Raw genomic sequence first — 26,437 nt, forward strand, 5'->3', positions numbered from 1 at the left:
AAAATGCCCTTAAAGATATAACTTAGGTATTTCTAAAGCTAGGGGTAAAATGGTCAAAATCCATAACCCCGCTCAATCCCGATAATTTATTTTCTCTAAATTATTTCCCACTATGAAATAGGGTTCTAAACTTACCCATGTGATCAATCTAGCCATCCATCGCATTTTCCGTTGTCGCCGAGCAAAAATTACAAAATTGACATATTTCACATATAAGCTAAATAATACCCCTAGAGTTTAATAAAATCTCTGAAATTGAGAAATTATAACTCTAATATCTATTTCTAAATATTGGGGTTCATATTAAAAATTAATTCACAAATAATAATAAAATAATAAAAAATTAGTGCTAATTGCCTTTACTAATCCATATTAGTAGAGCGGTCATTACATATATAATTCAAACCTAACCCTATGTGGTATTCTATAAATAGAAAGTGATGGATTCAGGAAACTAGAACATGCATCTTATTCCTTTCAGAGAAAACCTGAGCCATCTTTCTAAACCTAGTCGCCACCTCTCTTTCTTGTTCTTCTTTGGTTGTTTCGAAACCCCTTAGTGATAGAGTAGTGCCCACACACAGCAAGTGGTACCTCAATCATAGTGTGGAAGATCGTGAAGAATCCAGATTCAACAAAGAAGGATATTCGGGCTCAGATCTTGATAATACTCTGCGACAGAAAGGATACAAGGGTTAGAGATCTGAGTGGAAGGAGACATATTATTCCGCTGCACACAATGTAAGGTTCTTCATACTTTATATGTGTTTACTTATAATCGTTTTAGAAGTTCATATTTAGGATGTTAATCAACATACTTGTGAGTAGATCTAAGATTCTGGTAAAATAATTCCAACATTCACGTTTTTGATTGTTCTTTTAACCGGTTTTTTTCTGTTATATTTTGTTATATGTGACTTTATTTAACTCTTTTATTTTTTAACTCTTTTATGCAAAAGTAATATTATATTGTTATATTTCTGTATTTGGAACCGGCTATTTTTAAATTGTATTTAAAGAATCAATGTTATAGGTGAGTTTTTTTAACTGTTTTTTAAGTTTTAACTGAATTTTTTTTTATGTTATATATATTGTTGTATCTGTTTTAATTTTTTTTTTCTTCTAGCATTGTTAAATGTAATGTAACTGGTTTCATTTAATTTTTATGTTTTATTGTGTAAGTTAGATTTTTAACTGGTTTTTTGGTTTGTTTTCTGGTTTTAGGTGTTGTTGTTTTGTTTGTTTTGGTAAAAATTATTTTTTCTAACTGGTTTTTTTTATTTTTATTTTTTGATTGTATGTTTTGTTATATGTTTTTAACTATTTTTCACGTTTTTGATTGTTTTTGTAACCGGTTTTTTTTTTTTGTTGTTATGTTTTGTTAAATGTGACTCTCATTATTTTTTTACTATTTTTAACTGGTTATTTTGGTTATGGTATATATTTGTTTTGCCTGTTATGTATGTGTTTCATATGGTTGATCTTCATTTTGTACATTGTTTTAACCGATTATTTATTTTTTATATTTGTTCATTAAAATGTCGTGTAATGTTTATATATCATTAATCCATATATACCTGTAATGTCTTTGTATAATTTATTTTGTTTTTTCAGTTTTTTGTTTTCAATTTTAATTACCATTGATTTTTCAGGTTATGAAGGTTAAGAAGAGGATCAGAAGCAATTGAAGAAATTACCTGAAGACGATCGGAGCTGTAGAAGACGATCGGAGGTCGATGATCGTTGCTGAAGCTCTGTCTTCAGTCGATGAAAATATTTGGTTTTGAGATCGACTTTCTGTGCATGTTGATTGCGTTTGAGATGAGTAGAATGTGTTGAAGAACTGTCCGCAGCTGGAGAAGACGATCGGAGGCGGCAATCGTTGCTGGTTTTGGAGAAGACGATCGGAGTCGACTGTTGCGTTTGAGTTCGGTTTGCAGTGATCAATTGAGTTCGGTTTGCAGTCGACTGATCGTGGTTGGTGATTGTGCGATTTCGAACATGATGATCGGAGACAAAATCGCAGAGAGTAGGGAGAGAGAGAGAGATCGAATCGTGGCTGGATTTGTGCGATTCTGTTATGTTTTCAGTTTTGGAAAGTATGGGATTTTCCATTTTAAGCATATTTATATGTTTTTTGGATTCCCATATTTTTCCATTTAATTAATTTTTTTCCTATATCTTTTTCATTTATTTTTTTCTCCATAAAAAAGTAAAAGGCAACAATAAATCCCATATTTATATTTTTTTCCCTTAAAAAATCTCCTATAGGTTGGATAGGGTTTGCTTTCTTGTCTTGGGCTGGCATCACCATGGGCCGAACCCCTTTGTTGTGACTGAAGAGTCTTTGACTCTTGTTGCCTTTGCTTGTTGGACCTGAAAGAAAGTTGAAAGTTGTTTATAAAAATACCACTTTCTTGTGGATGAAAATTAGAAAAGAAAACTTCAAAATACCACAATTTGCTTGTATTAATCTTTGTATCTTAGCTGCAGATTCTCAACAATATTTATATATTATATAATATAGATTATTAATTTGTAATATCACTGCTCATTGATATGTACATTACCATATACTTTTCATCATCTATTAAAATATATATACAAGCATCGATCGTAGGTAGTCAAAGTAGCAAGAGTCCCAATCCCAACTTGACTTGAGCGCAGCAAAGTGGACATTGTATATATAGTGAACTAAAAACAAAGTCATGAGTCCGTCTATCACGGCCAAAAATATATAAAATATATCCTACACTAATTATCTTCTCCTAGCCTTACAAGAGTCACAATTAATTAATCACTCAAGCCCCTTCTATTTAATTAAGAGACAACTTTTTAATCAATTTTTCATTTATGTAAGGATGTTTACACATTTGGTACTCTATATTTTATCTAAATACAATTTAAGTAGTTGTATTTTAATTAATGATTATTTAGTACCTATTTTTTATAATTATACATATTTAGTATTCTAAATTTAAATTTTTTTGATAAAATTTTATCAATACAATCAAACTGTCTAAAATTTTATATATTCTCAATTTAAATCTAATTATTTAATTACATATAACTGAGATCTATTTGGTTAAATTAATAAAATTGTATTGATTAAATTTTACTTTAGGTACCAAATATGCAATTTAAAAATATAAGGTACTAATTAAATATTATTGAAAATACAAGACACCAAATATGTTTTTCGTAAAAACAGAAAGTACTAAATGAGTATATTCCCTTAATTTAATTAGAAAAGTAAAAGTATTTTTCAAAAACGTGTTCTATAAAATTGTTTTCACTTTTTAATTTTTTAATTAACAATCAAAATTTTAAAAAAAATCAAAATAAAAAATCACTTTCAATTTTTTTTTAAATATTTGTTTTTTTAATAAATATTTTAGACTTTGACCCTAACCTAAACGTTGGAACCCAGGCTCTAGCCTTGGCTCCAGTCTCAGACACGAACCACGATCTTCGACCCCACACCCGAACCTAGACCTGACTTAAAAAAATAAAAATAAATAAAAGTTATGGAACACTTTTATTTTTTATTTTTAAAATTAAAAAACAAAAGTGATTATAGAACACATTTTTTTTTTATTTTAAAAACATAATTTTAAAAATTTTCATTTTTGTGATTACAAAATTAAAAACAAAAGTGTTACTGCAAATGCCCCCTTTGTTAACAATTTTTAATTAGTTTTTTATTTTTTAATTAGAAAAGTAAAAATATTTTCCAAAAACATGTTTTAATTTTTTTTTTCACTTTTTAATTTTTTAATTGAGAATCAAAATTTATTTATTTTTTTTTTAAAAGAAAATCACTTTCAAATTTTTTTTAAATAATTTTTTTTTCTTAATTAATGTTTTGAACTTTGTTCCCAACCTGGACCTTAGGACCCGGACTCTGCCCCCAGACTCGGACCTGAACCTGACTTAAATAAAATTAAAAAAAAGACAATGAAAATAAAAGTTATTGAAAACACTTTTATTTTTTTCTTTTAAAATTAAAAAAAAAAAATAGTAACATATTTTTGTTTTTTTTTTTTTAAAAAAAAAATATTTTAAAAATATAAGGGAGCCTTTGATAATACTTTTGTTTTTTAATTTTTAATCGCAAAAATGAAAGCAAATCTTATGTTTTTAAAATTTTATATTTAAAAGCCAAAAATGTATTTTATAACTAATTTTATTTTTTTAATTTTAAAAACAGAAAATAAAAGTATGTTCTAAAATTTCATTTTCTTTTTTATTTTTTCGATTTTATTTAAGTTGAGTTTAGGTCCGCGTTGTGATTGGGGCCGTGGTTTGAGTTCGGGACTGGGGTCGGGGCCGGAGTTTATGTCCCAAGGTTCAGGTTGGGTTTGGAGTCCAAAATATTAATTAAGAAAAAAATATTTAAAATAATTTTGAAAGTAGATTTTTTTGTTTCAAAATTTTTAAAATAAAATTTTGATTCTTAATTAAAAAATTATAAAGTAAAAACAATTTTACACGACATGTTTTTTGAAAATATTGTTACTTTTCTAATTAAAAAATAAAACATTGATTAAAAAAGTATTACCAAAAGTAACCTAAATTTTACTTTAATTTTTATGATTAAAAAATAAAAAAAAATATTGCTAAACTCCCCTTAATTTTTTTTTTCTTGGGTTTGAATGTGGCGTCACTAGTTCACCAACTAATTAGCTCTTGCTTGGTCTAACTCTCTAACTATCACTTTTGAAAATAAAGTTCATCTTGTGAAAAGTTCATATCCAATTTCTTCTTTATGGAAGGATAAGGATGACATTACCCTTTGTTTTATTCACAAATTTGAAGTTTGAAAATTAGAAGTTAGACGTTGTTCGAATATATTTCACCATATTAATTTATAACTAGCCTATATAAAATGTTCTTTATATCATAATCAAGGATAAAAATATTATGCATGGTATCAATTAAACCATCACCCGAGGGAAAAAAAAAGGTAAGGAGAAAAAAAAACAAGATGAATGCCTTCTTTTTCTTTTGCTTTAATGCAAAGTGATTATGCTGATATTTTTTACCCCTTTTCTTTTGTAGGTACTCGTCTTTTTTCTTCTTGGGTCTATATTGTATATTTGTATGATGACCCTTGCAACTACTTAGAACTTATATAGATTAACTGCCGAAACAACTTCAACTCTGTCTATATACATACTGCATTTAATATGGAGACTCTCTTTCTGCCCCCATAGGCCACAAGGGCTTTACTTTATAAATGTATAAGGAACATTTATGAAAGTAGGAGCAAGACATTAAGAACTGCCATGTTCCTTTTTGAAGTAGTACAGTTGGCACTATATTGAACATTCTTTAATTGATTAACAAAAACTAAAGCAACACATATTTCACATTTATTAGGATTTAGGAGAAGTATGCAGGATGACAAGAACACAAAAACAAAATATTACAAAAATGAAAAACACATAATATAAGAACTCTCCTCAAATTAACCTATATATATATCCTTAAATTCCTTTTTCCAACTTAATTAAACCATGACAATTTCTTTTTTCTTTTAAATATATGAAACGTCCACCTTTCTGAATGATGACATATGATAATCAATAATTAAATAAAAAAAAACACGAACATTATATATATCATTATCTGTTCACTTCTTTTGGTACCACATGCAATGCAACCTTCATATATAATATAAATGATGATGATAATGATCAATAATCAAGGCTCCTCATTGTTGTATTGGAACTGATCCTCACGCTGGTTCTGATACCCTTCAAAGGAGTTGCGGTTGTTGTTATTGATCTCGTACGACCTGTCGTTCGCATTGCTATTGTGGCCATAGTAGTTGTTGTTGTCGTTTTCCCTGTTGTTGTACCAATTGTTGTTCTTGGGTTCGGCCACCACCCTGGAGTTTCTGTAGGAGTTGGGATCATAATTCTTCTCCATGTTCAGGTCGTAAAAGTACTTTCCGTTCTCCAAGAACCTGGTGTCACTCATCCCTAGTCTCTCGGGGTTGTACGACCTGTCGTTTCCTCTTCCATTGTTGTTCCTCACCTTGTTGTAATTAGTGTTATAGCTATTCTCACTGTTGTAGTTATAGTGATTGTTCTTGTAGCTGTCGTTCTCGTTTTCATTCTCGTTCTCGTTGTTGCTGTAGAACTGGGCGTTGTCGTTGGTCCCTTCTTCGGACTCGGTCCTGTACGGGCGGCCAATGGGAGTGGTGTAGGGCTTGTAAGTAGTGGTGGGAGTGGTGTATGGCTCGTAGGTCTCGTAGGTGCTGACGGGGTTGGCGGAGGTGGTGGTGTAAGGGGCGCCGCCGGTGGTGGTCTTTGTGGTGGTGAAGTGTTCTTCGGAAGGTGGGAACTGACCGGACTCGTGGCCGTAAAGGCCGTAGCCGTCGTTTTGTGTTTCTGGGATGAAAGTTGGCTCTGGTTGGTGATCGTCAACTTTGTTGTCGTTGTTTCTAGGAGTTACTACTGTTGTTGTCGTTTCTTGATTGTTGTTGTCGTTCGTGACTTTGCTGAAGAACTGGCTGTCTCTGGCGTCAATGGGGTGAGATAGTAGGAAGAGGAAGAGAAAAGAGAAGAAGAGAGTTGGTTTTAGGTGAGCCATTCTTAGTGGCTTTAGTGAGAGAGAGAGAGAGAGTGTGTGTGTGGATTAGTGAGGGTTGATGGAGCACTTCAGTGATATGGTGCTATGTATATATGTCTATATATATATTTATAGCAAGGATGAATAAGTGTATGTGTATCTGCCACAACCATTTTTTCTACTCATTAGGTGCGAATAGGACGATAGAGGTTGTGGTCCCCCCCTAGCTGGGACGAAACTTCAACAAAGACCACTTTTCCTTTTATGCTTTTGTTTCTTTATATTATTATGTCTTTGTAAATAATTAGTAATATTAAATAATAATTATGAAATTAGAATATATAAGATTTAATATTTAATTTTTAATTACAGTAATTAAAAAAATTATATTTGGTGATATGTTAAATACCACTACTGCCTTTACCATTGCTCTTATATTATTATGGTTTTTATTTTTATATTTATTTCAAGGGTGTGGAAAGAGTGCAAAAAAGCTACCATATATATCTTGTAGAAAACAACATAATTATCTGCTAATCTTTCTGATCCAAAGCCTATCTTACTTGGACTTTACTTCCAAAAACAGTCAGATAAAATAATATGGAATCAAACAACATTGTATTATTTTTAATGTAATATTGGTTCTTAGCCTTGTCTTCTCGTTGCTTCCAACCAAAACAAAAAAAAAACAATTAACATAAACCAAAAGTCATGATCACATATAAGTTCGAAGCAGCTGATACAAAGAGAGAGAGAGTGTAGCCATAACAATATTAGGTCAAAATGGTGATGTAAATCATGAGGCCAGGGTATCTTTGGGCACCCCAACATAGAATGATCTCTTTTTCCAGTAAATATATAAACTTTATATATAATAAATTAAATATAATAAGGTGTGATGATTTTTAGATGTCACAAAGTGAAGAAAGGCAAAATGGTTAAAGAAAGACTAATAATAACAAGAGAGTGATTTGGAAGAAAAAAAGGTATGGAAATAGGAATAGGAAAAGGGAATAAGAGCATGAGCATGGTGGGCGAGCAATTATGCGTGGATTGTGGAATGAGTGGTGTTGGACATATCATAATAATTATGGCATGTATGTAGTGCATATACACCATGTGCCCTCTACCCTTTGTCTAATACAAATTTACAATTCTTTGTACAATTAATAAAAATAATAATAATTAGTAATAATGGAAAACTAAAACATACACCGTCCAAATAACATTAGTTATATCAACAATACTTAATGGGAGTGGGTCCCATATAATGGCCAAGAGGCCTCTAATTCTAACCCTAAGCGCGTTCCCTTAATTACCCTATTTCTAATTCATAAATTTAACCAAACAATTCTACATTTGCGATTATTACAAACATTATTGTTGTGAAAAACGTATTAATTAATTAAAGTAACGACCATCTCTTCTCTGGTTCTATAATTTTGATTATTTTCTGTGAATTATTAACTTATTAATTTATTATTATTATTTTGAACAAAATTTGAGATTCCAATTAAGTTTATAGAAGATAAGACCATCGTTAACACATTGATCAAATTGTGGCTAATTTAAAATAAATTTCTTTGACTTGGTGACACACATAAGATGTTTGTTCCATTTAAAATCTTATATATTATATATGTGTTCTAATTAATTGTGTTATTAAACTTAATTGTATATTTTTGTGTGAATTCTATGATCTCATGAAAGGAATGAAAATAAGTATGTACACACATATTCATTAAAAAAAATAATCTACCTTTAGTTTTGTCACAATATAAATTTTGTACAACTAAATGTATAACAAAAAATTACTTGTGATTAAAACATAATATTTAAATATAAATTATGATTAATTTAATTTTAATCATAATTGTTGAATCGACCTCTGAGAAGGAAGAAGAATAAGTTGTGGTTGAACAGCCGTGGTTGCACTTGTCAAGTTACACGATCTTTCTGTTTGCACCTTATTGTGATTAAAAATACATTTAGTCACAATGTTTCTTGTAGCTAATATATTTAACCACGGATCTTTTAGTGATAACATAAGAAAAATAATTTATTATTAGTCACAACTTTTTTAATTTTTAGTTATAAGTTTCTTTGTGGCTAAAAATAAAAACTTTTATAGTGATTATATGTAATTTTATGATGAGGATGCTTCTTCTTTAATTTATATAAAATCTAAATATTATTTATTACAATTTGTTTATACGAATACTTTTATAATTATAATGTATAGAGTCATAATTTGATGCTTCACATATATAACATTATGATGATCAATAATCATGATCTCAGAGGTGCTCAAAATATATCCATCCAATTTAATTTCCTACAATCTAAAATCAATCAAATCTAATCTTAAAGTATGGATATCCTATTTGTGTAGATTGGATTAAATCAAAAATTTTGAAATCTACACTTAAATGATAATTTACCTAAAAAAATATAACTAATTTTAATCCAATCCACACATATATTAATATATTTTTTAATAAATTATAAATAAATATATATGATTAATATTATAATATATAATTAATATTATAATATATAATAAATATTAGGAATAACTAGAAAAACATAATACTTGTAAATAAAGAAAATAGTTTATAATATAAAGTTATTATAGCTATATATATTTATACATAAAGTTTGGTTACCTAACCATTTTGTCAGTTTAACGAAATATTTTAAGAATATTTTGTTAAATTTAACAGTATTCGTGTAGGGTTAATTTTATAAATGTATAAATATTATTATAGATTAATTTAATATATATAAATATTTATATTTTTTATTTTAAATTAATTGAATTTATATCAAATTTAAATTATTTGTAATATTATTATAGGTTAATTTAATATATATAAATATTGATATTATTTATCTTATATTAATTTAATTTATATCAATTTTAGATTATTTATAATATTATTATATTTTATTGCTATTTTTAATATTGAGAGTATATTTAATTTTAATATTCTTTAACTTTATATTTAGTTTTTTAAAAATTTTAAAACTTTAAATATTTTTTTTTAAAAAAACATATAACTAAGTATACGTGCAATGTACGTAACAATAACATAGTATTATATTAAATATGACTATACAACAGAAAGTGTTATTCATTTTTTTAAAAAAAAAAAATTGCAATTCAAATTTAAATTCACTGCACATATTTCTTTTATATTTTATATTTAAAATATTACAATTTAAATTTAAACTCACTACACATATTTTTTTTATTTTTTACCTTATATTAAAGGGGTTCTTATAAAAATACTGAATTTTGAACAAAAGTTTACAATGTTACTGTCACACGAAATTTTTTATAAAAATATTAGATTTTAAGTAAAAGTTTACAATTTTACTGTCACATGAATTTTTTTTACAAAAATGTTGTCTTTTTTTATAAAAACAACTGTAAAACAATAAAATTAAAAAATTAAAACAACAGTGGAACAACTAAAAATAACCTTAGAACAAACTGTGAAAACTTAACACAATACACAATATAAAACTTACACAATATTTTTGAAAAAAATTCCACCACAAAGTAAGAAAATTAGAAATTTCAGTATGTCATGTAAAATTCCTATGTTAAATGTGACTATTTATATTTATTTAATATTGCAATTCAAATTTAAACTCATTGGACATATCTAAAAGATATCTTTTTATTATTATTGTTTTTTTTTTTTGCTTAATCCACATATTTAAAAATATATATTTCTATTATTTTTTTTAAAATAATAAAATAGAAAAAATATTTATATTTATTAAAGAATCACTATTGTGATGTTGTTACCTATTCTAGTTACTAAAATAATATCTTTTTATTATTATTTAAAAAAAATATAAAAATTGTATGATATTTCTTAAAAATAAAGGTATTTTAAAATTAAAAATATTATTATTAAACTAAAATTATAATTAACAAAAAAAATTAAATATTATTATGTTTTTTTATAAGTAGCACTTAAATTAAATATTTTTATATAAACAAATTATATTATTTATTGAATAACATAAAAAAAAATTAATTATGCAACTAAAAATTGAATAACCAAAATAAAAATAAAAAAAATAACTAACTATACGTACATTGCATGTAATATTAACTTAATTATTATATGTTGTTCTATCTTAGAGCTGCAATAGTTGGCATATAATTTAAGATCTTTATGATCTGAAAAGTGTTTAGGTTATATTATAATCTATCATAACTAAAAATAGAGATTAGTTAAATAATATTAACAATTGAGTAATTAAAGCATATGAATTCATATCCTTAATTTAGAGTGTTTATGATTCTTAAAGAATCATTATTGTGATTCTGTTACCTATTGCAGTTACTAAACTAACATCTTTTTATTATTATTATTTAAAATTTAAAAAAAAAAAAAGTGTATGATATTTTTAAAAAATGAGCATTATAAAATTAAAAGTATTACTATTAACAACAAATTTTAAATAGCATCATATTTTTTTTTATAAATAGCACTAAAATTAAATATTTATTAATATAAAAATTATATTATTTATTGAATAATATATAAAAAAAAAACTAATTATACAACTAAAAATATATATAACTAAAATAAAATTAAGAATATAACTAAGTATACCTACATTGCGTGTAATATTAGCATAATTATATTATAATATGGGATAAATTAATTGTTATTTTGGTGTTGTTGGACATAAAACCTTTCTATTTTTATTTGGAACTTATTATTTTTTTTTTATTAGTTTATGTTGTTGGTTGTTTGAAATTGAATAAAAATTATGTGGGAAAATTATAACTAATGTGCATAATTAAATCAACTAAAACTTAATCAACAAACAATTAGTAATGACAAGAATAATAATTCACACACAATAATCAGAGATTAAAACAGGATGAACAGAGTATTAAAACCAGAAATGATAAAGAAATAAAAATAAATCAACACTAAGATATATACTGGTTCAAATCCTATAGATCGATGTGATCTATGGCTCTACTCCAGTTCTAGAACACCACCAAATCTTTTTTATTGATTGAGCAGGAGCAGGGTACAATACAGTACAGATCGATTCTATGTTGGATTCTCTCAAAGTGTTTATCTCTCACACTCTTACCCAAGAATCTTCTTTATACAAAATCCAAACCCAATCTCTCCCTTTTCTCAGTACTTCTCTCTCTACATATCAATTTTTTTCTCTCAATATCACCTATAGAAACTCGTCTGATCTTATCTGTCTTAAAATGATAAGTGTAAGTGGTATTTACATAATAGGGATATGGATATGGCTACAACTACTAAGTTGTTAAGTTAGTTACAACTTAACAAACTCCTTGTAATAATATCTCCATATCAACATAAGATAAAGAGCTTTCAGAAGAAACATACACTTCATGGAAGAAAGACCAAAGAAAACCCTAAAGGGACTTCCCGGATAGGAAAGGTGCCAGCTGGAAGCGACTATCCAGGACTCCCTTCCAGGAGAGAACAGTTAGGCATCCGAAACTCCTTTCCAGAGGAAGACTATTTTTTTTTAAGACCCCTTCTGAGTGGACATTATAGAATTTTGGGAACGCTCTTTTGGATGACATCCATCATTCCATGAGACTTCTTTCGGATAGACAAATTTGACTTCTGAGAACACCCTTCCGGATGTCATCTAACTTTCTATAACTAGAACAATTATTGGAGATCTTTTTATTTGGAGGAACTATACCACAAATTCCACCTAGTTTCTTCAAATTAAAATATTGATATTGATGAAGAAAGAATGCAACATTCATAGTTGGTGTTCTAGATATCTTAGTATCCTAACTTCTGAGATTGATCAAGTTTAAGAAATGTTTGAACTTGTTTACTTTTAAGACCTTAGTTCCAAATTCAGAAGGATTATCTTTTGATCTGACCTTCTCTAATTTCGCCAAACCCTCTACATTCTTTCTAGTCTAGTAGAGTCTTATGTCTATATGTTTGTTCTTTTCATGATAAATTGGATTCTTGCCAAAATGGATGGATGACTGACTATCAGTCACTCCACCTTTTAGTTGTTTCAATTTGAACAACATTCCCAGAAGCCATAACTCTTCCTTGAATGCTTCCATAGTAGCCATAAATTCCCCTTCCTTGATGGAAAGGGCAACCACAAACTGTAAGTGGGCCTTCCAGCATATACAGTTCCAATTTTTCATGAAAACGTAGGAAGTGGTTTATTTTCTCGTATCTTTATTCAAAGCATAGTCAGCGTCTACGAATCCTTTTAGCTCCAATCCTTTCACCTTGAGAATCTATTTGCACTTCACAATCTTTTTGTTCTCCAACTTTGGTACAACTACCCAAGTCTTGTTTATTCTAGAGTGAATCCATCTCCTCATCCATGGTATGGAGCCATTTTGACTTGTTTCCACCTGAAATCGCCTCTCTGTAGCTTCTGAGCTCTTTAATTTTAGTTTGTTGTACTACCACCAGTGCAAATGCAAACAGGTCTGCCTCAGCAAACCTTTTAGGAAGGTGAATCTTCCTTCTGGTTCTATCATGAGCAAACTAGTAACCTTCCAGAACTGCCTGTCCGGATCCTTCTAAAACATCTGTTTGGTCGTTGTTATCTTCTGGATCTCTACTAGCTTTCACTTTTGTATTGTCTTTCAGATCCACAATGGCTTTTGACTATGAACTTTCTTCTGGATCTTTTGTTCTGTATTCTATTTCCAAGCGTGTAGTGTTCTTGTTCCCCATTTTCCCTGCATCACACGAAGACAGACTACAGATGTCAAGTGAGGATTTTCTAATTAGTTAAAAATCACATTCTAGCAATCACTACCTTTGGTCTACCTTTATTAGAAATACAAATTATATACCCCTTGGTACCTAAGGCATAACCTAGGAAAGTTCCCTTAACTGGTCTAGGTTCCAGCTTGTCAATAGATTGGTATACATAAGCTATACACCCAAAGGTTCTTAAGTGTGTTAGGTTTGGGGCTCTGTGTACCACATTTTATACGGGGTCTTTAAGCCTATAACTAGGTTTGGGCTTCTATTTATAAGTTAGGTTGCAATTGCTAGAGCTTCCCCCAAAATGGTTTCTCTAATCCAGAATTGAACAACAAACATCTAACTTTGTTCAATAGGGTTCGGTTCATCCTTTTCGCAACAACATTTTTCTCTGGGGTCTTCACTACAGTTTTATGGCTAGTGATTCTATATTCTTGACACAACTTGTCAGGTTTAGAGTTAATAAACTTTAACCCATTATCCGTCCTAAGATTCTTAATTTTAAGATTCGTTTGATTTTCTACCTGAGTTTTCCAAACTCTAAACTATTCTAGGCACTCACTCTCAGTTGCTAGTAAGTAGGTTCAAACACACCTATTATAGTCATCAAGTATAGAAAGAAAATATTTCTTACCGGTGTGAGTAGGCACTTTGTATGGCCACCAAAGATCAACATGCATATATTCGAGTATCTTCATAGGTATATGTCTTGCTGGAGTGAGCTTCAGCTTATGTTGTTTCCCTAAAATACAAGGTTCACAAAAAATGGTAAGGCACAAGAATTTAAATCTTCAATTATACCTTGTTTGTGCAGTTCTTTGAGGCTTGTTCACTGATATGCCCAATTCTGTGATGCCACAACTGCATATCCGATTCTAGCCCTTTCACCAAACTTGCCTCTCTGGCTACAACAGTTTCTCCTTAGAGAACATATAAACTATTAATATTTTCACCTTTCATCACTATAAATGAACCTTTGGTGATCCTAAAGATTTCGTGCATGGACTTGTATTTGTAACCCTCATCTTCAAGCATACCCAGGGATATCAAGTTTCGTCTCAACTCTGGGATATGCTTTACGTTTGTTAGCACCTTGATTCCACCATCTTACTATTTGATGGAAACCTTTCTAGTTTCAATGACCCTGCATGAATGATCATTTCCCATTAGAACTTTACATCCATCAATTGATTTATAATCGAAAAATAATTCTCGACTCGGACAGATATGATAAGTGCATCTAGTGTCCACTCCTGTTCATTGAAGATTTCGAGATGGAAAACGATTCTCCATTCGTTGAGCAATCGTCACTATCTTTTGCAACTCCAGCTGAATCTTTCCTGACGTGATGATGCCTATTCTCCTTCCTATCTCCATTATGAGACTTGTTGAAACCTTGCTACTCCTTGTACTTCTTGCAATATCTTTGGAAGTTTTTGGGCCTTCCACAATACTTTCGAGTTTCCTCCTCTTTTGATTTGATCTTGATTGAGAGTGATGGTGTGTTTACTCTTTAAACTTAATTTCTTGGGTGATCTCCCTCTTGCCAAATACACTTCTTCCTTCTTGGATTTCTTTTCCAATTGTAATACAAAATCCTTCGACTTAAGTGCAGCAAGAACATCTTCTAATTCAATCATATATTTGCCATATTTGATGGCAACCTTGCCTTCTTGGTATGTGATTAGGAGCTAGCGATCTCAATAAAATGATGGCTTGACTTTCTTCATCAACTTTATGATTTATATTAGCCAATCCTACAATAATCTCATTAAACCTGTCAATATTATCATCAAACAAAAAAGAGAAGAAATTATTCTAAAATCATATAACCTTTCTAAGAAATTAATCTTACTAGCAATTGATGGCTTCATATAGAATTCTTCAAGCTTGTTCCAAATTCCTTTATTCGTCTTTTCTGTAACAAGCTTTCTCCTCACACTATTGGACATGTACATGATGATCGTGTAATAAGCCATCTCCTCCATTTCTGCTTTCTCTTCTGATTTCTTCTCAGCCAGTAACTTCTCATCTCCAAGAACTTTGGAGAATTTCTAGTAAACTAGAATTCCTTTCGAACTTTCTCTCCATTGCGCAAAGTCCCATATTCCATCAAACTTATCTAATTTGAATCTCGCCATTGACAACATTAATTATTTCCCCAAGAATTGCAACAGAAAGAATCTTTATTCTGTGTTCTCTTGATCGATTACCAAGCTTTGATTTGTGGAAAAATTATAACTAATGTGCAAAATCAAATCAACTAAAACTTAATCAACAAACAATTAATAATGACAAGATTAAAAATTCACACAAAATAATCGAAGATTAAAACACAGATGAACAGAGTATTTAAACAAGAAATGGTAGAGTAATAAAACATTAAAATTGACACTTAGATATATATTAGCTCAAGTCCTATAGATCGATGTGATTTATGACTCTACTCTAGTTCTAAAATACCACTAAATCTTCTTTATTGATTGAGCAGGAATAGGGTACAATACAATCGAGATCGATTCTCTGTTAGATTCTCTCAAAGTGTTTATCTCTCACACTCTTACTCAAAATTCTTTTTTATCTACAGAAGATTCTTCATAAAAAATCAGAACCCAATCTCTCTTTTCTCAATACCTCTCTCTCTACCTCTCAATCTTTCTCTCTCAAGATCACCTCTCGAAACTCGTCTGATCTCATTGTATCTTAAAATTATAAGTGTAAGTGGTATTTATAGATTAGGGATATGGATCCCAAAGTTAGTGGCTGCAAATGTTAAGTCGTTAAGTTAGTTACGACTTAACGAACTCCTTGTAACAATATCTTCACGTTAGCATAAGATAAAGAGCTTTGAGAAGTAACATACGCTTCCTGGAAGAAAGACTAAAGCAAACCTTGAAGGGACTTCTTGGAGGGGAAATTTAGGTGTCAACTAGAGTCGACTATTCAGGACTCCCTTCCAGAAGAGAACAACTAACCATCTGAAACTCCTTTCTGGAGGAAGACTAGTTTTCCTAAAGACTCCTTCTGAGTGGACATGATAGACATTTGGGAACGTCTTTCTGGATGACATCTATCATTCTACGAGACTTTTTCTAGATGGACAAGTTAGCCTTCCGAGAATGCCCTTCTGGATGTCATCTAACTTTCTATAACCAAAACAACTATTGGAGAATTTTATATTTGGAAGATCTATACCACAAATTTTATTTCAATATTTATTTAATTTTGGTGTATCTTTAAAAAATTTCTTTTAATATGATTAAATAAATTAGTATTAAAAAAATAATCGATTTAAAATAACTGATCTTATTGCAGATTGAATTGGATTAAAATTAAACGGATCGATGTACAAATTAGATTGAAAATATTACCTTGAAATTTAATAGCGAATCTGATGCACTATAACTAACAAAAATCGAATTGGATTTAGATAGGGAAATTTGAGTTTCTATGCATTTTTTATACCCAAATTAATTATCTAAACTAATACTTATAACTCTTGAAAAAATAGGACTACTTTTACCTAAACCCCAAAATACCCCCCTCATTATTCTCAACCATCTCTCTCTCTTCCTCCTTTCTCTCTCAAATCAAACCCACCAAAACACACTGCCGATCCACCTGCCTTCCACCCAAAACTAACCATCGCACGAGCTGAACGGCGAACGCCACCTCCGACCGAGACGCCGACGGAGAGCCAACCGAACCCACACCTCCACCACCTCCGACCCTCTTTGAAATCTGAAAAGAAAAAAAAAAAACCCACAGTCCGATGGTCGGACCTTGGGGTCCGATGGGGTCCGACCAATCGGACCCATCGGACCCCATGGTCCGACCATCGGACCTCTCTCTCTCTTCCTCTCTCTGAAATCTGAAAAAAAAAAAAAAAAAAAAAAAAACCCACAGTCCGATGGTCGGACCATGGGGTCCGATTGGTCGGACCCCATCGGACCCCAAGGTCCGACCATCGGACTGTGGGTTTTTTTTTTTTTCTTCAGATTTCAGAGAGGGTCGGAGGTGGTGGAGGTGTGGGTTCGGTTGGCTCTCCGTCGGCGTCTCGGTCGAAGGTGGCATTCGCCGTTCAGTTCGTGCGATGGTTGGTTTTGGGTGGAAGGCAGGTGGATCGGCAGTGTGTTTTGGTGGGTTTGATTTGAGAGAGAAAGGAGGAAGAGAGAGAAATGGTTGAGAATAATGAGGGGGGTATTTTGGGGTTTAGGTAAAAGTAGTCCTATTTTTTCAAGAGTTATAAGTATTAGTTTAGATAATTAATTTGGGTATAAAAAATGCATAGAAACTCAAATTTCCCTTTAGATAACACTCTTTTCAACATCCCAATTAATACATATGATATTATTTAGTTTACACAGAAGTTTTGTATACAGATCTTATTTTGATGATGAATGATTAATTACTCATTAGAAAAAGTGACGGATTATTAAATTCTTGCTTGTATATATATAAAAGAAAAACTGTACATTATCTTTTACTAAATCAATGATATTGGTCTTTTATTTGCCTACGAAAAAAAAAAGTAGGATATAAATTCATCACCAAATATTAAAAGCACCAATTAGTAATAATGTTTCAACCATTTCTTTGAATTTTCGGCTCATCCACCACCTTCTATTATTATTGTATATTTAAATACTTCCAACCATTTTTATTGAAGTACTGCTAATTATGCATGTTGTGCGCAAAAGCAAAAATAAACGATTATTTGATTAAAGTCCATATATATTTAAATTTTTATATTATATGGCTAGCCTAAGAATGTAAATTGTACATGATAATGAATCATCAATGCCATGCAGAAGAGTTGGTATTGATATAGAAAACTAGTATAGATATGGGTACTCATAAATCTCAATTATAGTATCAATTATAATAAATACGACAAGTTATAAAAGTACTGTCCTTATTTACTTTATTTAATTTTTGTTAATTAAAATTTTTTCCCCTTAAATTTTGATATATATCAAATCATGTCACTTGAATTTTTTTGGCCGTTAAAAATTCTCACTGAACTATTGAGATTGTTAGACTTAAACACTTTTGTCTAATTTCATTTAATTTTACTGTTTCATTGATTGTTTATGTACTAAACCATACTCCTCAGATTTTGATATCTACCAAATCATGCTCCTCAAACTTTAATATGTACTAAATTATGTCCTGAAGTTTTATCCATGTTAGAATTTTTTTACTAAAATTGGACAAAAGTCTTTAAATTCAACAATCTCAATAGTTTAGGGAGCATTTTTAACGACCTTAAAAGTTCAGAAACCATGATATGGTACATGTTAAAACTAAGGGAAAAAAAATTCTTAATTAGCCTTATTTTTTATCTGTTATAAAAGTGTTGCCACTACACATTTACACGCCTAGTTATTTAATTATGTTAACCTTTATAACAACATTTGTAATTCAAGGAATAGCTCATTTTTAATTGCAAGAGTCTACTGGTTTTATATAATTGCATGTAATTATACCTAATTTACTTTTCAATTAAGTAGTATTTTTTTTTGAAATAAAATCATCATCTTTATTAATTGCAATTCATAGTGATTACATGATTAAAATCTGGAGTAACATCACTACTCCTGATAACACGATCAGCAACTAAATAGGATGCTCGAGCTAAGAAGTGAGCAACACTATTTGCAGAACGTCTAATAAAACTGACAGAAACATCTCTCAAATCATTTAACATCATCTTACAATCAGAAATAATACTTCCAAAGTATGAAACCGTAGGAAGAGAACTACGTAACACTTGCACCACTGTAAGACTATCAGTTTCAATGACCACCTCCTTCAAATCCTTTGCCTTAATCCAACTCAACGCCTCCTTAACACCCAAGGCTTCCACCATTTCAGGCTGCAACACTCCTAAACGACAGTAGCTAAACGCCTCTACCAACGCACCAGTTTCGTCTCTAATTACCCCCGCGATGCTATAAGTTCCATTCTTTGAAAAAATGGCAGCATCAACATTAATCTTCAAGGTATTAACAGCTGGTTTGATCCATGTTTCATCTCCATCTACATCTGTAAGGAAAGCAGCAGTGGGAATCATAGTTGTATCTTGAGCCCGAGTCCAATCTGTGAGGAGGGCTTTAGCTAAATGAACAACGCTCTCAACCGTGGGAATTTTCTCAGACCAAACTAATTTATTACGATGCCTCCATATCGCCCAGCACGTCATTGCAGCTAGCCTTCGTTTTTCCTCATCTACTTGCTGTAGGACTGGAGCAAACTAGTTGGCCAAAGAACCAACTGCTGTCAGATTAACACCAGTAGCCAACCGTTGCCAACATCCCTTGGCAAAAGAGCAATCCACCAGGCTATGGTAGATTGTTTCATCAGTGTCTTTGCACACAGGGAAAACGGCATCAACCAGCACATATATAGAGCGTAGTCTTATTTTTGTCGGCAAACAATTAGTAGCAGCCTGCCATAACAAGTCTTTCACTTTTGGGGGAACACTTAGCTTCTAAAGAGTATTCCAAAACATGGAATTATCATCCTGTGTCCCCAATTCTTTGCTCACTTGTAAGAGCTTATAAATTGATTTGACTGAAAAGTAGCCCGAGCTTTCCCAACTCTAATACCAAGCATCACATAAACGACTTGAAGACAAGTAAATGCTAAGAATCAAATTAGCATCCCTTTCATTAAACAAATCATGCACCAAGTTGATATCCCAAGCCAGCGAATCAGTTTCCATAAGCGCTTTAACATTTTGATCAACAAGAGCAGGATTAATAGATGTTACCCTTGGATTATCATCATCTGGGAGCCATGGATCCAAAAAGACATCAATCTGAGAACCATCCCAACTCTACACCTTGCCCCTTTTCGAACAATCCCTTGAGTTTCATAAATGCTACGCCAGACAATACTTGGATTGCTACCTAACTCCGCATTTAAAAATGTACCATTGCGGTAGTATCTAGCTTTAAAAAGCTTACTGACGAGAGAGTCCAGATGACTAAAAAGTCTCCATCCTTGTTTACAAAGCAAACTCAAGTTAAAGTCTCTCAGATTTCGAAATCCCATACCAACTTTAGACTTATGCACCGTCAATCTATCCCACTTTTTCCAATGGATGCCTTTGTTATTTTTAGACGATCGCCACCAAAACTTACACATCAATTGCTTGATCTCATTACAAGTTTCCACAGGGAGCAAAAAAACATTCATTGCATAACTAGGAAGAGATTGGGCAACAGTTTTTATGAGCAATTCCTTCCTTGGTCGAGAAAGCAATCTTCCTTCCCAACCTTGAATCTTTTTCCGCATTTTTTCCTTCAAAAACCCAAGTAAGGCCGTTTTATTATGCCCCACAATATTTGGCAGCCCCAAATATGTGCTATCACCACCTGCCTCATTAACTCCCAACATAGAGCAAAGTCGTTCTCGCACCCCACTGCCGGTATTAGCACTAAAAAAGATAGAGGACTTCTGCAAATTAACTTGTTGTCCTTAAGCCTTTTGGAAAATTTCTAACAACTCAATCATTTCGTAGCACTATCCTCAGATGCTTTACAAAACACATAACAATCATCAGCAAAGAACATGTGTGATAACATAGGAGCCCCTCTCGCAACTTTGCAACCCCGAATCTTCCCCAACTGTTCATACTCTCTTATCAATGCTGAGAATCCTTCTGCACACAGAAGAAACAGATAAGGTGAAAGAGGATCACCCTGTCTTAAACCTCGTGTAGGAATGATAGCCCAATTTCATGACCCCCAGATGTGATAGTGTAGGAGATAGAAATAACACATTGCATTATAAACTTAACCACTAGCTCATCAAACCCCAACCTCCTCAACATAGCCTGTAAAAAGCCTCACTCAACCCGATCATAAGCTTTGCTCATGTCCAACTTAAGTGCCATAAACCCCTCCTTCCCCGTTTGCTTCCTTTTCAAATAATGCATAACCTCAAAGGAGATTAGAATATTATCAAGTTATCAATCTTCTTGGCAAAAAGGCACTTTGAGTTTCAAAAATAGCACTTGGGAGAACAACTTTTAAGCGATTAGCTAGAACCTTGGATATAATCTTATAGGCCACATTACATAAAGCAATTGGTCTAAGATCACCCATACTCTCAGGTTTAGACTTCTTCGGGATAACCACAGTATTTGTTTCTTTTAAATGATCAGGAAACTCACCAAAAGTAAAGAAGTGTTGGACTAACCGAATGATGCCCTTGCGGACAATATTCCAAAATTTTTGATAGAAACCAGGATTAAACCCATCTAGACCAGGTGATTTATCTGGATGCATCTGGAGAAGAGCTTTTCGAACCTCCTCAGCTTCAACCAGAATAGCATTCAATTAAGTAGTATTATATATTAGAGAAATACTAAAAGTTACCGGTAATGCTTAGTATTCTCTTATGTGTCAATATTACTATTAGTCTAATTAAGTATCAAGTCCTATATAGTTTTATATAATAACTTTTAAAGAATATCAATAATCAATCACAAAATGACATCTGTAGAGAGGTACTAAGCACTACTAGTATCCAATAACAATACTCTATATATTAATAGACCTAACATTGATGATATTGCTCAACATCCTTAATTAATTTGGATTGATCTTTCTTCATTGCCTTTCAATAATATTTTTATTGCTAATACTTATGCTCCCTCTATAGCTAAGTTTTTTCTTACGGTGGATACTGATTGTTTTTGGTTGAAGGAATTTCCATCTCCACTAAGGACTGTTATGTAATTTATTCAAATTAATATAATAGTCTTTCTTTTTTTTTAAAAAAAAAAGAAAAAAAAAATTTTATGTTTCTTCAATGGGTGGTATATGATTTGTGCTAGATTAGACTCAAAAAAATAAATTAATATTATATTTAGCTCAAATTTTACAGCAATATTCCAATATATCAAGAGTAAATGATTTTATTTCATAGAAATATAAACAATCAACAAAAACATTCAATTTTTATTGAAAATATATAATTTTTTTTATTAAATATACAAATAAAATGTTAAAAATTATTAATTACATTAATAAGTCACAGAAAAGGTAAATAAAAAAAATTATATTTATTATGGTGTAAAATTTGACTCATATTATATATATTTTATGTCAAATTTGAAACAATTTTTAACATGTGTTAAATTTGAATTACTTTATATGCCACAATTAAAGTTCGCTTTTATGAAAATGAGCTCATATATATAGGACTCTTTTATTGTGAGAAATTTTCTAAATACCCTATTTGTAGGGCATTTAATAGCTTGTTCTAATTGGGTAAATACATTGTAATACCGTGGTCTTGAATGCAATATATTTAAACTAGGATTGATTAAAATATTTTTTTTATTCAGCTCTATTTTCTGACATCTTCTTTTTGATTGAGAAATGCTATAGGACCCAAGCCGCGTGGCCTGAATTTTCTCCCGATCCAAGTGTCTCTCACGTGTCCATCATATAGTGTATCATTTAACCAATTTTGTATAATTATTATTTTTATTAATTCATTATTTAATTTCATTCAATGCAATGGACTCCACTATAATATAATAATCTATCTCTCCTCCTCCCTTCTCCGTTATCTCTTTCTTCCTCCTCAAGCCCTCACTCTTCTTCTCTATCTTCTTCTGTTTCTCTCGTGATAGATGTTTTTTTAATCTATCTTCATCGTTCTAATAATTTCTTTTTTCTTTTTATATAGTTTAGTGAAAAATAGAGATTTAATATAATTCTTGAAAATTAGTGTTAATCTTTTTTTTTTTAATTTGTATTTATAAACAACAATAAGAAAGAAAGAAAACACAGTGGGAAAATATATATATAGATCATGTAAAATGATAACTTTTAATTTGTGATGAAATGATTGGGAATAAAAAATTATAAGGTAAAAAATTAATTGCTAACATGTGGATCTCATCATTTCTCATTTCTTATAGAGAGTATAAAAACAAATGGGTTTAAAAATTTCACCAATTCCTTCTAGTTTTATTTTTCATATTATTAAATTTTCTTCTGGATTTGAAAATTAGTATTTCAACACTGAGCAAATTTTTTTTCTCTTTTTTAGTTAATAACTCTTCAACTAAAATTAAAATTAATCTGCATATATTCAACGACAATTCCAAAAAGCTACGTCTTAGGTATTCTTCTCGTTTAATTATTGTATAATAAAACAATTGATTTTTTAAGATAAAAAAATAAAATATTAAATAAGTAGGACCTACAGTATAAATTAATACTAATTTTCTACACTATAACACATTGTAGTGGCCATGTGCCTCCTTTTATATCCAAAAGAATATAATAAGACCCATTTTATAATAAATCCTCACAAATAAGGTATTTTCAAAAAATTTCACCATAAAAAATTCCTATATATACTACACTATGCTCTAGTGGCTATCTATATGCATAGATCCCACAAACTATAAAAGCAATAGCAATCCATTTAACCTAGATATATTATTACAGAAAAATTTTATGATCTACTCTTCAAAAATATGTCTAATACAGTAATTATTTACGACACTAGTGATTTTCAATACATTTAGAATACTTTAGCATGATAAAATTAAAATTTAACGAGTTGCATGTGATCACTATTTCTCGATCTTCTGGCTAAGATCAAGTTACATGTGTATCTCTTAATTTAAAATAATTAATATTTTTTTTCCTGAACTTTCGACACTATTTGATTTTGCTCACTAAAATATACAGCTTGTTAAAAATTTTCCCTAAAATATAACAGTTACATAGTTATGTCCCTTCTCTTATGTTCTGTTTCTTTTACTGTTAAAAATTAGCATATTTACCTTCTAAACTTTGTCCAATTCAAAATTTTGTCTCCTTTTATTAAAAATTATAATTAATTTTTAAAAAAATCAATAAAAATTATTAAGAAATTTGATAAAAATATTAAATTAATAAAAATATATATTTAATTTCCTTAAAAAATCTAAATTTTTCAAAAAAAAAAATATTTTCAAATAATTTATATAAACTAATATTTTTTTTTTTTGAAGAAAAAAAATTCAAGTTTATTTATATTTATAAACTCATATCTTAAGAAAATAAGGAAAAATAATTCAAAAATTCAAAAAAAAAAAATATATAAAAATATTTTTTTAAAAAAAAGTTAGAAATTAAACTGAAAAAAAAATATTATGTTGACTTAAATATATCTAGATTTTCGGAGGAAAAAAATAGACTCAAACTTGTTCTTTAGATTTACAAAAATTTAACTTTTAATATACTTTTTTATATCTAAATAGATTTTTAATAGAAAAATAAATATATTTTTAAATTGCTTAATTAGTTTTAAAATTTTAATTTCTTTTTAAATTTCTTAATTGTTAAAAATGATGTTTTTAAGATCTAAATTAATTTTTGAAGAGTTATTAAAACATATTGAATCCTTTTTTTTTTTTGTGGGGGTATGATTTGATAGTTTTCAAAATTTAAGAGGAAAAATTACTAATTTATAAAGATACGTTAACATTTAAATGAAATAATGGGACAGAACCTAACAGAAAGACTAAATTTCTGTAAATGTTAAAGTTTAGGGAAAATTTTTAAGAAGCCGTATATTTTAGCTGGCAGAATCAACATTGATGAAAGTTTAAGGGGCAATATTACTAATCATTCTTTATTTTATATTCAGATAAAATAGAACTTTGATCATTACTTTTTACTAACTAAATTTATATTCTAAATTTCTTACCGATTGTCTTAAACTACACATCATATAAAAAAATATATATAAATTATAATTATTCAAACATAAAAAATATAAAAAATGTAAGGTGTATTGGTATACTCATTTTTAAAAAGAGCACCATTAAAATATTATACAATAGTCTTATATTATTATAATGACCGCATAATTTAATCATTAGAATTAATAGATAATTAAGAGATTTAATTATTATTATGTGATTATAAGTTTCTTAGTAGAAATTAGGGCTTAAAGTTAGAAATAGGCCTTAGGTAACTAATTTCTCAATTACAGAGATATATTTGAATTCTAGATGTAATATATATAATATATATGAAATTTTATAATTTTCATATTTTATGCCTCGTAATTGTAAAATACAACGATTTGGCTAATAGAGTCACTTGGATGCGGTAGAGTATCTTAAATTAGTGGGGCAGGTTAGTTAGATATTTGGAATGTCGATATTGTTTGGATTATAGTTTTTGACCATTTTACCTATAGACATTTAAATTTCTTAAGTACTAAGAAAAGGGCATTTTAGTAAATTGCTACCTAAGTTATCATTGATAAGATTAGTGGATTTTCTAGTAAAATAAGTGTTTTTTTTAGAGTTTTTCAACTGAATAAAACAAAAGGGTTTCGAGGATAAACATTAAACAAAAAGCCACCACTTCTTCTCTTACTCTATAGCTTCGGACCAAGGAAAATCCAAAGGAAAATCAAAGTTTTCCATCCTTTTTAGAGCAAAATAAGAGGATTTCAGCAAGGATTTCAGGTGTATAGTAACAGAAACCCAAGGTAAACCCTAACCACTTCTTCTCTTTCAATTTTTCTGGATGAAAAGCTAGGTTTGAATATGTAATTTTGGTTTGTAGTTTCTATCTGAGCTTGGTATGTTTAAGATTTGTTTCCTGTAGTAGTTTTGAGTTTGTTTGAGCTAATACTGAGTGATTATTGTGGCTATAGTTGGATTTGATCTAGGTGTGAGTTTCAAAGCTAAAAATTAGCTCAATAATGGTAGAGTTCATCTAAGAGTTGTATAGTTGTAATTGTTTGATGAATTATTTGATGCCTAAGTGATATTTTAACACCAGTTAGCTAATTTATTAGTTGTGGTGAAGTTGTTCACCAATTCTCAGAGATGTTGTTTCGTGGAATCAAGAGACTCGAAATTACCTGATTTGCTACTTATGTCACTTTGTTGAAAAAGTAAAAATATGAAGTTGCAAATTTAACTTGTTTGAGCTCGTAGCTCTTGCTTACTATGAATAACTAGACGAACACTTGAGACAAAATAAAAATCGAATAAGCAGAACCTAGAGCACTATTCATACGTCAACCTATGCGTT

At 30.0% G+C, this 26,437-nt stretch overlaps 2 protein-coding genes across 2 annotated transcripts; both read right to left on the bottom strand.

The window, feature by feature from the left end:
• Positions 1-5,353: 5,353 nt before the first annotated feature.
• LOC115696310 (protein E6-like) lies at positions 5,354-6,826 on the bottom strand. Its single transcript, XM_030623216.2, has one exon. It carries the CDS (start codon positions 6,598-6,600, stop codon positions 5,707-5,709), a length of 894 nt encoding a protein of 297 aa, XP_030479076.1. The 5' UTR covers positions 6,601-6,826; the 3' UTR covers positions 5,354-5,706.
• A 12,794-nt stretch (positions 6,827-19,620) lies between these two features.
• On the bottom strand, positions 19,621-20,768 carry LOC115696431 (uncharacterized). Its single transcript, XM_030623333.1, has 3 exons — positions 20,267-20,768; positions 20,056-20,156; positions 19,621-19,857 (listed from the first exon to the last, which is right to left on the bottom strand). The coding sequence occupies exons 1-3, from the start codon at positions 20,766-20,768 to the stop codon at positions 19,621-19,623; spliced, it is 840 nt and encodes a 279-aa protein (XP_030479193.1).
• Positions 20,769-26,437: the final 5,669 nt, after the last annotated feature.

Source organism: Cannabis sativa, chromosome 7 (assembly GCF_029168945.1).
Source record: "Cannabis sativa cultivar Pink pepper isolate KNU-18-1 chromosome 7, ASM2916894v1, whole genome shotgun sequence".
In the NCBI taxonomy this organism is placed as follows: Eukaryota; Viridiplantae; Streptophyta; class Magnoliopsida; order Rosales; family Cannabaceae; genus Cannabis; species Cannabis sativa.

Coding starts and splice junctions, on each gene's coding strand:
- LOC115696310 (XM_030623216.2), bottom strand. CDS start 6,600: ATGGCTCACCTAAAACCAACTCTCTTCTTCTCTTTTCTCTTCCTCTTC.
- LOC115696431 (XM_030623333.1), bottom strand. CDS start 20,768: ATGTTGGGAGTTAATGAGGCAGGTGGTGATAGCACATATTTGGGGCTG. Junction 20,157..20,266: donor GGAGTTAGGTAGCAATCCAA/GTATTGTCTGGC, acceptor CATGGCTCCCAG/ATGATGATAATCCAAGGGTA. Junction 19,858..20,055: donor TGGCTTGGGATATCAACTTG/GTGCATGATTTG, acceptor AATACTCTTTAG/AAGCTAAGTGTTCCCCCAAA.